We start from the raw sequence: 13,808 nt of genomic DNA, 5'->3' as shown, positions 1-13,808 counted from the left end.
CACAGGGCGTATGATTCAATTTACATAAAATATTCAGAACAGGTAAATCCATCGAGACAGGAAGCAGATTAGTGGTTACAGGGAGAGGAGGAAGTGACCGCTGATAGCTATGTGGTTTCTTTTGGGGTGATGAAAGTGTTTTGAAATTAGACAATGGTAATAGTCGTACAACTCCGTGAAGACACTAAAAACTTCTGAGTAAAAGGATGAATGTTATGGTATGTGAATCATATCTCAATGAAACTGTAATTTAAAGAAAAATAAAAATAAATGGGTGAGGTGATCACACAGCAAGGACATCACAGGGAAGGCTGGGTCAGGTGTTTGGTTCAGATTCCTCCTGGACTGTGCAGCCTCTTCCCGACACCCAGGGGGCCTTCGGGGAGGCACGGAGGATCTCAAACTGCTATAGCCCCAAGACTAAAGAAGCAAACCAGAGACTCCTGCTTGCAAAGGAGTGCCATGGAACTGCAGCAGCATCAAGAGCCTCACCCGCCTCCTTCGGGAGAGAGGACGCCCGGCATGCCCAACATGAGATCGGAGACCCTTGAAGGAGTAAAATCCTCTCCATGCTTGGCTGTGCCAGCCACCACTTACTTTATACCAGGAAATGTCACATGCAAACAGTGGCAAACAAAACCACCCTGACCAAAAGGCATACTGGTCTGGATATCAAGGGCTTAATCAACTCCTCACTATTTGGATCTGCATCACTTTGTTACTTTTGTACTATTTCCCATCATTTTCAGAACGTAAATTCTTTGCGAAGGTCAAAACTTGATGCCATCTGCTAACAGCCGAATGTTCCCCTGCCAACAGGCTCCCAGGTGACAGGACCTGGCTTGTCACAGTTCATGCAAAGTCCCTGAAGTAGACCACCTGGTCCCACCCAGACACATGACATGGTCAGTGGCACAGAAACAGAACCAAAGGGAGATGGAGCTGCACGTATTGGGGTGCGGAGCTGCAGTGGGGCAGGGGCGAGCACCTGAAGGAGGGCCTTCACACAGAGCCATGAAAGGGCTTCATTTGGCACCCCACCCTCTCTCTAAGAGCATGTTCAAAGGGACCAAAGTCACCATTTCCATTTTCCATCTAATGGGACAGCGTATCTTTTGCTAAACACCTTCCTCAATCTGTCAAGCAATGCCATCTCTCTCCTATCAGTCATCAATATGCAGAAGGGAGGTCTTGAATAAACAGAACCAAACCCACAATCTATCAGCATCCTTAAACAGTGCAAAAGGAGCCCCATGCAGGCGGGAATTCCTCAAGTCCCGGCTGGCCATTAACAGCCCCATGGCCTCAAGTCAATTCCATTCTCCAGGTTCACGGTGCATGTCAGACATGCCAGCAGAGACAAAGCACAAAGTTAGGCAAGGTAGGTAAGGGCTGGACAGGTCACCCAGGCTTGCATGGTACCAGCATGCGTGGGAAGAAGGGAAAGGTATAAAGGCCATGTCCAGGGATGAATAATCAAATGTGAGAATCTATGAGATGAAGGAAATGGGGAGAATGATGGGACAAGATCATCCTACATTCTTCCAGGTAACTGTGGCAACCGGTCATCAGAAATACAACTCATTCCTAATGAGATACAGGGACTTCAAAATGAAAGACGACAAAATTTCATTAACTGGGTTCTTCTCAACTACATTCACGTATTCACCTAGTTTCCATCTGAATTAGGGAATTTACAGAACGCAGGGAAGTTTAAAATGCAATTAACATTGTCCAAGCCATTGGAAGAAGACCAGGACTGAGAAGATGATTAAAATTTTAAGATTAGCGAGGACATGTCTGAAGGGCTATACAATGATTCAGGAAGCCGGTGCGACCAAATTAATTGATACTGAAGTGAAGCACATTGCTGGTTAATTAAGGCCATTTTAAGTAATTAATTTTTGCAGAGATAAGGTCGTTTCTTTCTGTAATCACCTCTCCTAGAGGGTGAGGAACTGAGGCAGCAACAGACAGACCTGGCTGGAAAGTCTATGCTTACAGAACGCCACATGCCAGTGACCTGTTTATCATCCCATGGTCAAAAACAGAACCGACTAAAAATGGAAATTCGCTTCCTCACGTACAACGAAAAGCTGTCCCAGCAAATTGTGGCGTATCTGAGAGCAGAGAAGAGCCTAATGCTGCCGAAAATATCAGAACCACAAACAATTACAGAATAAAGAATGCCAGAAGCCGAGGGCTCCCAGGGACCTCAGGCCATGTAACATGACTGTCCTATCTCATAGATAAAGATACTGAGGCCACAGGGCCCGAATAAATAATTACACCCGACGCTGCTGCAGAGCCACCCACGGGAGGAAAACAGCCCAGACAAGTCTCTCTGTGTCGTGATCTTTCTACCACACCACAGACCAATCCTGGTCACTTAGAGAGGATCTCAGGGAGTCACAAGCCAGGGCCAGTACGAATGTTGCTGGCAGTAACAAGGATCATGACAACAGTAAAAAGACCTGAGGCTCCACAGTGACCCTGCAGAAGGCACTACTCTTACCGCCTTCTCATGGCAGGGGAAAGAGAGGCCTAAAAAGGCCACTGAACTGTTGTGAGTCCTGCAGCGAGGACCTGTGGGAAGAGGACATGGAACCCACGATGAGGGTGATTGCAAAGCTAGTCTCCTTCACGGCTAACCCAGACAGTCCCCCCAAAACCAGAAGCCAAGAAAAACTCTGTGCACCTAGAGGTGTATGTCACTATTATTTTGTTTTATTTTTTTGAGATGGAGTTTTGCTCTTGTTGCCCAGGCTGGAGTGCCATGGTGCGATCTCGGCTCACTCACTGCAACCTCCGCCTCCCGGGTTCAAGCGATTCTCCTGCCTCAGCCTCCCGAGTAGCTGGGATTACAGGCATGTGCCACCACACCCGGCTAATTTTGTATTTTTAGTAGAGACAGGGTTTCTCCATGTTGGTCAGGCTGGTCTCGAACTCCTGACCTCAGGGGATCCGCCCGCCTCGGCCTCCCAAAGTGCTAAGATTACAGACGTGAGCCACCGCTCCTGGCCCATATGTCACTATTTTTTAAAGGGGAGTATAACCACAATCCTATACTACCTTTGGAGTCACTGCCTACTTCTGTTAATATACTTTTTTTTTTTTTTTTTTGGAGTCCGGCTCTGTCGCCCAGGCTGGAGTGCAGTGGCACCATCTCTGCTCACTGCAAGCTCCGCCTCCCGGGTTCACGCCATTCCCCAACCTCAGGCTCTGGAGTAGCTGGGACTACAGGCGCCCGCCACCATGCCCAACTAATTTTTTTGTATTTTTAGTAGAGACGGGGTTTCACCGTGTTAGCCAGGATGGTCTCTATCTCCTGACCTCGTGATCCGCCCACTTCAACCTCCCAAAGTGCTGGGATTATAGGCGTGAGCCACTGCGCCCGGCCTCTGTTAATACACATTTACAAAAAAAGACCCAAAAAGTCCCTTTGGGCTCCACGTTACCTTCACTACTTCACCACCATCGACCTTCATCAGCTGCCTCAAGTTCTGCTGCAGCAGGCTGGTGTTGGAGCGCCACTTCAAGAGCCCCAGAAGGTCCACTGGAAACAGAAATGACAATCAGCTCTTCACAGCAAGAACTCTGTTCTGTCTCCGTTAATCATGCATTAAGTGAGGTTCTCTATAAAATTTTGTGAACAGAGAAATCAACCCTATTTTAAAAGATTCACCTGCTAAATATTCCATTCCTTTGTAGCAACATACTTAACACCTAGTACGGTCGAATTCATTATTCCCAACGACATTTACCATGAAATGATTTCCATGTAGCAGCTTTAAAAATACATTTGGGAAACTAAAAAAGAACTTGTCTTTCCATTCTACAAGAAGGCAGTTTCAGAGCACCACAACACCTGAAGAGGCCTGCTCACCCAGAAAGCGCTGCCCAGGCACTGGATACCAAATGATTTGTTTTTCCTGCTCAAGAACAAGCCGCTATTTTTTTATAGATGATATAAATAAAATAACTAACACAAATTAAAGTACTGAGACTGCAAGGTTAAGAGTCCCCGCAGCTACAGTAGCTCTGGACAACTGAGACCACGCCTGCACTGCGGTTCATGCCTGCATTGAGCGAGCTTCCGGCCCTCACCATGTCTGGGCTTCCATTGAAGTTTGTGGTTCTTATGGTTGTTTTGTTTGTTGCATTTTTTATAGAAAGAGCAAGGAATGAATATACTGGTTTTTAAAGACTCAATGTGGAAGAAGACAGTGTCCAGAAATGTTTTTGTTTAAGGGATCAAGATATTCTTTTTCTTTTTTTTGAGACAGAGTTTCGCTCTTGCTGCCCAGATTGGAGTGCAATGGCGCGATCTCGGCTCACTGCAACCTCCACCTCCTGGGTTCAAGAGATTCTCCTGCCTCAGCCTCCCGAGTAGCTAGGATTACAGGCACCTGCCACCAAACCCAGCTAATTTTTTTTGTAGTTTTAGTAGAGACAGGGTTTCACCATGTTGGCCAGGCTGTTCTCAAACTCCTGATCTCAGGTGATCCACCCACCTCAGCCTCCCAAAGTGCTGGGACTACAGGTGTTAGCCACCATGCCTGGCCAAGATATCATTTAAGGTAAGAAGACAGGATCCAAAAGCTCCCTAGGAAAGTACATACGCCTACCCAAATTTCACCTGAAGTTATATTAACATCCCATTACTTGAAAAAATACCATTAACAAAGTACATCTAATTTACCGTTATGCTTGAGAACCAACTTCAGCTACAGAAACAGAAACTGTCTGCATAAAAGAAAGAATCAAAATACAAAACCCGAGTTAATACTGAAGAAGGAAAAAAAAAAAAAAAACCTCTAATTATGACTATAGGTAGAAAATTAGGAAATACAGACATCCATTATAATTTCAGCATCAAATTGTACAAAAGGCATGCACACAATAAGCTCCAAAACATACATTTTCATTTATTTCACCCTATCCCCAAGTACAGCTGACAAAGGGAAGAGTTAAAAATGGGGAGACAGAAAAGGAGCACCCAAAGGTCCTGTGGAAGACACCCAAGTGTGAGCTTAAACACCAGCACTCAGCAACCACTTGTTGCTTGGCCTTGGCAAGTAACTTCACCTCAATATTCTCACCTGAACCATGGGCATGATGCTGCCCGATTCACAAGGTGGCTGTAAGAATTAACTGACATGATGTGTAGAAAGCACCTAGCAGAATGCCTAGTCTAAAAGCACAAATGGCAGCAGTCATCCCAGGAGATGATGAGGAATTGAGCAATTTACCTTTTTTTTTTTTTTTTTTTTTGGGAGACAGGGTCTCACTCCGTCATCCAGGCTGGAATGTAGGAGCACAACAACGGCTCAATGCAGCCTCTAACTCCCAGGCTCAAGCGATCCTCCCACCACAGCCTTCCAAGTTGCTGGGACTACAGGTGCATGCCACCATGCACAGCTAATTTTTAGTAGAGATAGGGACTCGCCATGTTGCCCAGGCTGGTCTTAACCTCCTGGGCTTATGTGAGCCTCACGCCTCAGCCTCCCAAAGTGCTGGGATTGCAGGTGTGAGCCACTGCACCTGGCCAACATGTCTTCATTTCTAAGCGAAAGGGAAGTCATGGAGGAAAAGGCTCCATCCTGCCCAGACACATTCTTGGTCCTAGGGTTAAGGGAGATTTCCATCTCACAAGAATTACCAGTATTTCCTTAATAGACACTAATAATGTGGATCCCCTTCATTCAAAGTCGGTGGCACGCTGTGCGGTAAGTTTGAGACAAAGTCCAATTGGGCTAATGAGTAGTAAAACACCTTGGGGCAAAGGGAGTGTTGGAAGAGAACAGGGCTTGTCCAGACCCCATGAAGCTGCCCACGGCAGATGCCCACCCCAGCCCCTTATTACTGGGACTCACGGCCCATATTCATGACTCCTTTCTAATTATATAGTCAGTTAACTGAGAAGAGGAATCACGTCTTATACTTCTTTCATATCCCCCACAGCATCTAGCATAATGCTGAGGACAGAGAAGTTTAACACAAACCTCAATGAATAATTCAGCCACTGCGTTTCCCTAAGTAATGGAACTTCACAGGAACAAATCACGGTTTCAGAAAAACGATTCCCTCAAATGAGAATGTGGGAGTCGATGCTTAGATGCCATTTGGGGCAGCTCCATCTTGTACACACCTGACATGCCACAATCCTGAGAAGGGGAACCGTGGCTGGTGTGAAATGAAAGGCAGATTTCCCGTCAGTCCCGGTGAGCGGCACCACGTCGGAATTTCCTTGTTGCCTGGCAACAGCTGCTGCTGAGAGCAGGGTGCCCTCTCCCTCAGTCTGGGGAGGGGATTACTCTGCAGCTGGTGAGACTCAAGGAGCTTGAAGGGGAAAGGAGGGATCGCCACTGACCCCACCCCCCGGGGGTGGGATGTCCTGGTCCACAGTCCCTTCTCCAGGGTCATGAGGGTTAAGAAGCATTCTGTGGATGGGCCTCATCACCTAACCGCAGCTCAGAGCATTGCTTTGAATGGGGAAAGATGATCAAGTTCCAAGTAATGACTTCCAAGCATGCTTTTGGAACATGACCCAAGTATGAGATGACGGCTTCCTGCACCATGAGCACCGCAACACATGGCACCTACTGAAATGCTGAAGTGTGCCCCACCTGGAGATGTCACTTTGGGGTTAAATGAGGCTCTGGATGCTGTCATCTGTCAGGCAAGTGGAGCTATCAAGGCCACATCCAGAGACTAACATGTCACAGGGGGGCATCCTTTCCATAACCAAGTCCCAGGTTGAGCCCCGCACTGCTGACCACTTGATATGGTTTGGCTGTGTCCCCACCCAAATCTCATCTTGAATTGCCACGTGTTGTGGGAGGGACCTGGTGGGAGGTAATTGAATCATGAGGGCAGGTCTTTCCTGTGCTGTTCTCGTGACAGTGAGTAAGACTCACGAGATCTGATGGTTTTAAAAAGAGGAGTTCCCCTGCACAAGCTCTCTCTCTCTCTTTGCCTGAGGCCATCCATGTAAGAGGTGACTTGCTCCTCCTTGCCTTCCACCACAATTGTGAGGCATCCCCTGTCACATGGAACTGTGAGTCCATTAAACCTCTCTCTTTTGTAAACTGCCCAATCTCAGGTATGTCTTTATCAGCAGCATGAACAGGAATCCCACCCCCAGCTAAGGCTTTTCATTTGCTTATGGAGACCACTACACAACCACAAGCTAGGACACTTCATAAATGGTTTGAGACATGTATGCAAATGGAATACAAAAGTATCCCAACAGGCTTAAGGCACTTAAGAGACTTATTGCTCCCACACCAAGAAATTTACTCAGCAGACCAGCAGTGGGAAAGTGTAGCCCAGAACAACAGAGTGCAAAGTGCAGAAACGGCAAGATCTAAAAGCATTTGACTCAGGGCTGGCACATCCAAACACACAGCACACTCAGTGCATGCTGCATGCTCCACTACAATGTCCTGACTTCCAGACGATGGCTTTACTTTTGTCCTGTATTTACCCTATTAAAGTCCAAACGATGACTGTCCCTTGGACAAATCCAAAACTACTGCCATGATTTACGGACAATCCCCCAGAGACACAATTCCTGATAGCAACAGACATTACTAATCAAAATCCATATCGAGCAGTTAAGAGGAAAAAATTGGGTTTTCAAGCTCTGATTTGAGAGAGCATAAAGTCACTCTGCACAGCTGTGATACGGCTGCATTTGGAAGATGCAATTTTTAAATGTAGGATTTCTGCCTCTTCCAGACAGAGTGACAGCAACAACATCAGTGTGCTCTGAATAAGAAGTACCCCTGGCTGGACAGCAACGTCACTGGAGAGGCTGCAAGCAGTGGTGGTGCAGGCACTCAAAGCAGTGGTGGTGCAGGCACTCAAAGCAGTCGGCCAACTGCCACACAAGGGCATGGCACCAGCTGATGGATGAGTGATCTACCACACTAGGGCTGAGCTTTGGGGTGTGGGAGTCAGCAGGGGGTGCCTTATCCCACACCACGAGGAGGGCTAGAAAGTATCATCCAAACCAGCTTTTAAAAATAAAGATAACTGGTAATTATCTCAGAGAGTAGCTGAGAATGGGGACGACATAAAGAGGGAGGTGAGCTCCCAGCCCACTGTTCACGTAACCCTCACTAAGCCCTTTGAGGCAGGCACTATTCCCGTATCAACAGACAAGGAAGATAAGACTCCGAAACGTGCAGAAGACCCTTGTTCAAGGGCATCCCCAGGGTTAACACAGGGCTACAGTCCAATTCCAGGTCTTTGGTCTGACTCCAAATCTCGTGCACTTTCCTTTATGCCACGCTACCTTCCTTTGGCCAAAAATCATTTTAAGAAGTAAATCCATTGCTTTATCTCCCTTTAAGAATAACACAGCTGGGCACAGTGGCTCATGTCTGTAATCCTAGCACTTTGGGAGACCGAGGCCGGAGGTCTGCTTGAGCCCAGGAGTTTGGGAATAGCCTGGGCAATAAAGTGAGACCTCATCTCTATAAAAATTAAAAATAAAATTAGCCGCCAAGCATCATGCTGCACACCACCTGTGGTCCCAGCTACATGGAAAGCTGAGGTGGGAGGATGGCCTGAGCCCAGGAGGACAAGGCTGGAGTGAGCTGAGATCACATCACTGCACTCCAGCCTGGGCAACAGAGCGAGAATGAGACCTTGTCTGGGGGAAAAAAAAAAAGAATAACCCTTAGACCAGAGTAGAAGCGTGAATTTTAAATTACAACGAATGCCACCTTCTATGCATTGACAGATCATCACAGCCCAATGCAATGAATGCCTTACGGGTGACGTTCATACGCCTACAGAGGACACCTCCACACAGGAAGGAGCGTGGAAAAGACGGGACTGAGGCAGAGCTCCTGGGGTGAATGGGTTTCTCCTCTCGAACGCACCGTTCTGGGTCAGTTTGGTGGAGCACACGAGCGTGGAGATCTGGAAGGAGTCCTTGCTAATGGTGCAGCTCCCAAGGCTCTGCATACTCTTGCCCGTGGCCGAGTGGCCCTTTTCTTCCAACTCGGCCTTCGTGGAGGGCAGACTCAAGTACGTGGCTGCGTCTTCCAGCTTCTTGGCTTCGGCCTGTGGGTTTAGTCATGCCATATGTCAAAGGCAATTCCCAAACAGCAACACACCATTTTTTGCCATCCTTTGTTACCCCTAATCCTTGTAACCATCATAATTGCTTTTTATCATATTAAATACATATTTTAACAATTTCCCTTATTCCTGCAGCATAATTCATGTTCATAGCATTTTTATATGGCACCTATTGTTATATTGTATATCATCTTTTCCTGTTAGGAACAACAAAAGGGCTGGTCATCGGAAATGTTCATTGACATAATTAAATGTAGCTAGATAGCAGCTTCCTCACAATGATGGGAAATGTTGGTTCGGGTCAGGAAGCCCAGAAAAGACTGAAACTGTCTATAGCAGCAATACTGCACCAATGCAACCAGATACCTTATAGACGATAAGATCATGCTCTCCGTCTCGCAGGGTGGTACCATCATATCTCATCAGCTTGACAAATGCTAGTGCAAATATTTTCTCAGATTTATCCTTAGCTGTAAAACAAAAAACAAAAAAATTGATGATTGCCTTCAATTATCATGACAAAATAACATTGTAAGATGCTACAAAGGCTGCCTTCAAGAAAACAATTACAAAATTATACGAACAGGTATTAAAGTCAATCTCATAAACATATGGAAAAATGGACCATGTTTACAAGTAAGAAGACCCCTAGCATAAAGGGGTCAGTTGTTCTCAAATTAATCTGTAAATTCAAAGCCATTCTAATCAAAATCTCATAGAAGAGATTTCTCCTGGAACGTGAGAACGGATTCCAGAATAAAGGGCCAAGAAGGGCAGCATGGTCTTGAAGAAGGCCAAGGAAAGCCCGCAACACTAGAAAGCAAGAGTAACTGTCAAGTGACAATAAGAAAGACCGTGTGCTTTTCACCTAGGACGCCCAGACCAGCGGAAACGAACAGGGCCTGGAAACGAGAGGCCACAGCAAACAACAGAGGCTGGGAAGGGGCAGACCATTCCACCAAGGAAACTTCGCGTCAATACAGAAAACTACAATCAATTCCTGCCTCGCAATATCCATCACATGAATTACCAATGGACTAACGACCTCCATGTGAAATTGTGCTGCCTCTGGTGAGAGAGTTCATCCCCCAGGTATCTGCAGGTGGGGCTCACTCACTTCATTCAAGCTTCTGCCAAAATGTCCCCTCCTCCAAAGTGACCACATCTTGTTTAAAATAGTCCATTAGTCACCCTCTTTCCTCTCACCTGATTTAGTTTTCTTTATAATTCTTATCACTACCTGACATGTGTGTTTCTGTGTGTGTGTGTGTGTGTGTGTATGTGTGTGCGTGAGAGAGAGAGAGAGAGAGAGAGAGAGAGAATTTTGTTGATCTTGTTGCTATTTATTGTTGGTTTCATCCACTGGACCCTGGAATGTAAGTGACCTTTTGTTTTACTGCCATTTCCCAGTACATGAAATAGTGCCTGGTGCCCAACAGGTACTCAATCCATATTTGTGCCACTTTGGGAGACAGTCAACAAACAAATGAGCTTTCAGATGATAAAGAAAACAAAAACACTGTGGTTTAAGGGGTCACAGTGACAACGGGGACAATCCAATTTCTTGGTCAGAAGACGTCTCTCTGAGAAGCTGGACAGCACATAAGCGAAGATGTCAAAGCTGCAAGAAGAGGCAGACCTAGCGCAGAGGCCCTCGCGAGGACCGGTGTGGCACATCTGGGGACAACAGGCCAGTGTGGCTCATGATAGGCAGCGAGAGTCAAAGGCGGGGACGGACTGATGAGCCAGGACAGATGAGGAACATGGACTGAAGAAATGGATCTGCCACAAATTCCTCAAGTTGCAATCTCAGTAGAGCACAGAAACACAGGCCCAGAGCTGGAAACTATCTCCACAATTACAGATTCAGAGCTTTCTCTTTACAGATGAAAGGACAGAGATCACAGAGGAAGAATCACGCATCCACCCGTCTTGAGTCAGCGGCTCAAAATATTTACCCTCAGATCCCACTGCCCAAGACAATATGGCTTATCACCTTTGCCTTCCTGGTGTCCAGCAGTATTTTGCACACAATGGGTGCTCAATACATCCTGGCAAATCAAAGGGTTCCATGAATAATCAACCAGCCAAAAAACACAGGAAGAAGCAGAAGTAAAATATAAGTACCCTAGGATTCTGAAAAAACAATTCTGTAAAAGGGCACCAGAGTACATAAAATATTTCAAGGTACAAATGGCAAAGAACAGAACAGTTCCTCCTAAGTTTGGGTGAACTTGGAAAAGACAACAAAAAAGACACACCTCCATGAAAACTGCCAGGGTTCAGAAGGACATGGGACAATAATGGTCAGCAGATGGCTTCTACTGACCCTACCAGACAGTAGTACAGTAAGTGCACCTTTTATTAACATTCTGCATCTTCACATCCGAGGAATGGACTGATTTTTGCTGAAGGCTCACTAGCAGCCATCATGAGGTGGACGGTTCACATGACCAGTTTACAGAACCTTAGGAACCACAGTAGGGATCATGTGTCCTGGACTGTGGATAGAGCTGCCCATTCCCTAGGCCGCCCCACCCAACAAGCACACTACAATCAAGGAAAACTCAGCTCCTGGCCAGCTGGAACTGAGAGCTGCAAGTCTGCCGGGCTCCATGGACCACATGGTCTAGTGCACCTGGAGTTGCTGACAGGTTGCTGGAAAGATATTATGTCAACCCATCGACACCAAACTTTCCAATCCCAAGGACAGATCCCAGGTGAGAAATCCCATCACTTGTTCCCTTTGCTAGCCTCCTCTTTAGGGTAGCAAGCGGGGACCAATGTGGCCTCAGCTCTTTCTACCTGTTTCTGCCCCAGGTATCTGCATGCAGGGCTGGCTGGGGAGGCCCCAAAGGCCATGGTCAGTGACCGACGTCCAGGCTTTCATCGGCATCACACTTGCGATGCTCAACATCTTTCCAAAATCCCACAAGCTGTGGCCACCGAGACTTCATTTATTATGCAAACGTGTCCTGGTATGTCGGGTGATAGCATCTTGTCTATAATAAGTACTTAAAACTGACAAGAAAAACAAGGATTTTGAAAATTAAAATGCTACAGGAGCTATCACTCTGCCCTAGTGTAATTTATTAATTAGAGAGAATGAGTTTGTTAAAAGACGGGAGCATGATTTTGAGACAAGTCCTCTGTGGATTCCAGAACCCTGTCCTCACCCTGCTTCCTCCATGGGCCTCAGGGTGATGTATGCATGGAGCCCTAGAGGGCCTAGGGCGCACTGTGGCCCACTAGGCTGGCCCACCATGCCTTGGCCGAGGACACACCTGTGCCCACCGCCACCCCCATTCCACCAGCACCCTCCGCCCACATCATACCTCTGCCTAATTCACGTGATACTCACAGGCTGCCACACCCTAGCTGGTTCTTGCAAACTAATCTCAAACCTCAACTCACACCTAAGCTCTGCAAGAGGAGAAACTCCAGCAGCTTGGTGTGTATACAGCAGGAACTCAATAAAAGCCAAAGGAGGGAAGTGGCCTCGCCACTCCCCCAAGGCACTGGAGCGTAAGGCACTGGAGCGTAAGGCTCCGGCACAAGGACCTGGGTTAGAACCAAAGTTCTTCCACCAACTACTTGGGTGACTTTCAGCCCCTGACCTGGGGTTTCCAAGCCCATTTCCTCATCTGTAATGTGGGAAGTAATAATACTGATACCACATGAGAATCTTGTGAGGATGAATCCAAATAGTACAATAAATTTCTTGTGTCAGGCACATGGTAAGAGCACAGTGAACGATGGCCAACATCTGCTGATAGTTATTATTATCCTACAGCTTCGGCCACCAAGGATGTCATGTACCATTAGCAGATCCGACTTGGTCTGGGGTCTGGTGGCCTAGATCTGGTCCTGTGGCAAGGATGAGATGGCAGGGAACTGCCTTCCAAGCAGGCGGCCTTCCTGCCCCAGCTTCTCCCATTAGACATAAACCCGGATGCCCTTGTAACTGAACCCGTGACCTGCGTGCACTGTTGGGACAGGACAGGAGTGCAATGATGCTTTCAGCAGCTGTCAGCCACCGCCCCCCGCCCCGCACTCCCCGGCCATGCACCACCCACCACCAGGCACCCCATGCTGCTCGAGACCCCTCCAGTCAGCCACATTCCAGGCCACGCCCCACCACACACACACCTGCCGTTGACACTCGTTGGCCCGCACCCCAGCTCTGCAGACCCCACACACCAGGCCTCCCCAACTCCCCTGAACAACAGCAGGCCCAAGCTTCTCGAGGGTCCCACAAGGTGGTCTGTACACCATAACATCATGACCGTGCTCACGCATTTGCTCTCCAGGCTGCTCTCCTGCAGCACCCCTGTCCAGGCACACCCACCCCACATGGAGGGCCCAGGGCAGGCCAGGCCCCAGAAACAGTCAGGTGAATGAACACATTATCCCAGCAGCAGCAACCACCATGGAGCCCCTATCCATAGCAGGCACCGTGCCGGAAGGTGGCCAGCCTCCACCTTACCTGACCTTCAAGAATACCCTAGGAGGAGAATTTTCTTGTTTTTGTTCTTGTTTTTTTTTTTGTTTTGTTTTGTTTTTTTGAGACAGGGTCTCACTCTGTTCCCCAGGCTGAAGTGCAGTGATGCAATCACAGCTCACTGCAACCTCTGCTTCTCGGGTTCAAGCAATCCTCCTGCCTCAGCCTCCTGAGCAGCTGAGACTACAGGTACACACCGTCACACCAGGAT

General features: G+C 47.5%; 1 protein-coding gene across 1 annotated transcript in view; it reads right to left on the bottom strand.

Annotated features, from left to right (window-relative positions):
- DOCK1 (dedicator of cytokinesis 1) overlaps positions 1–13,808 on the bottom strand; it is a 545,861-nt gene that overhangs the window by 439,074 nt on the left and 92,979 nt on the right. Inside the window, exons 23-25 of the mRNA XM_011967590.1 lie at positions 9,463–9,566; positions 8,895–9,078; positions 3,459–3,556 (exon numbers count right to left, since the gene is read on the bottom strand). Coding sequence (XP_011822980.1) covers positions 3,459–3,556; positions 8,895–9,078; positions 9,463–9,566 — 386 coding nt within the window. The remainder of the gene's footprint in view (positions 1–3,458; positions 3,557–8,894; positions 9,079–9,462; positions 9,567–13,808) is intronic.

The sequence above is a fragment of the Mandrillus leucophaeus genome, unplaced genomic scaffold (assembly GCF_000951045.1).
Source record: "Mandrillus leucophaeus isolate KB7577 unplaced genomic scaffold, Mleu.le_1.0 Scaffold801, whole genome shotgun sequence".
In the NCBI taxonomy this organism is placed as follows: Eukaryota; Metazoa; Chordata; class Mammalia; order Primates; family Cercopithecidae; genus Mandrillus; species Mandrillus leucophaeus.
Note: the sequence above shows the minus strand (reverse complement) of the source record. Positions and strands in the feature narration are given on the sequence as shown.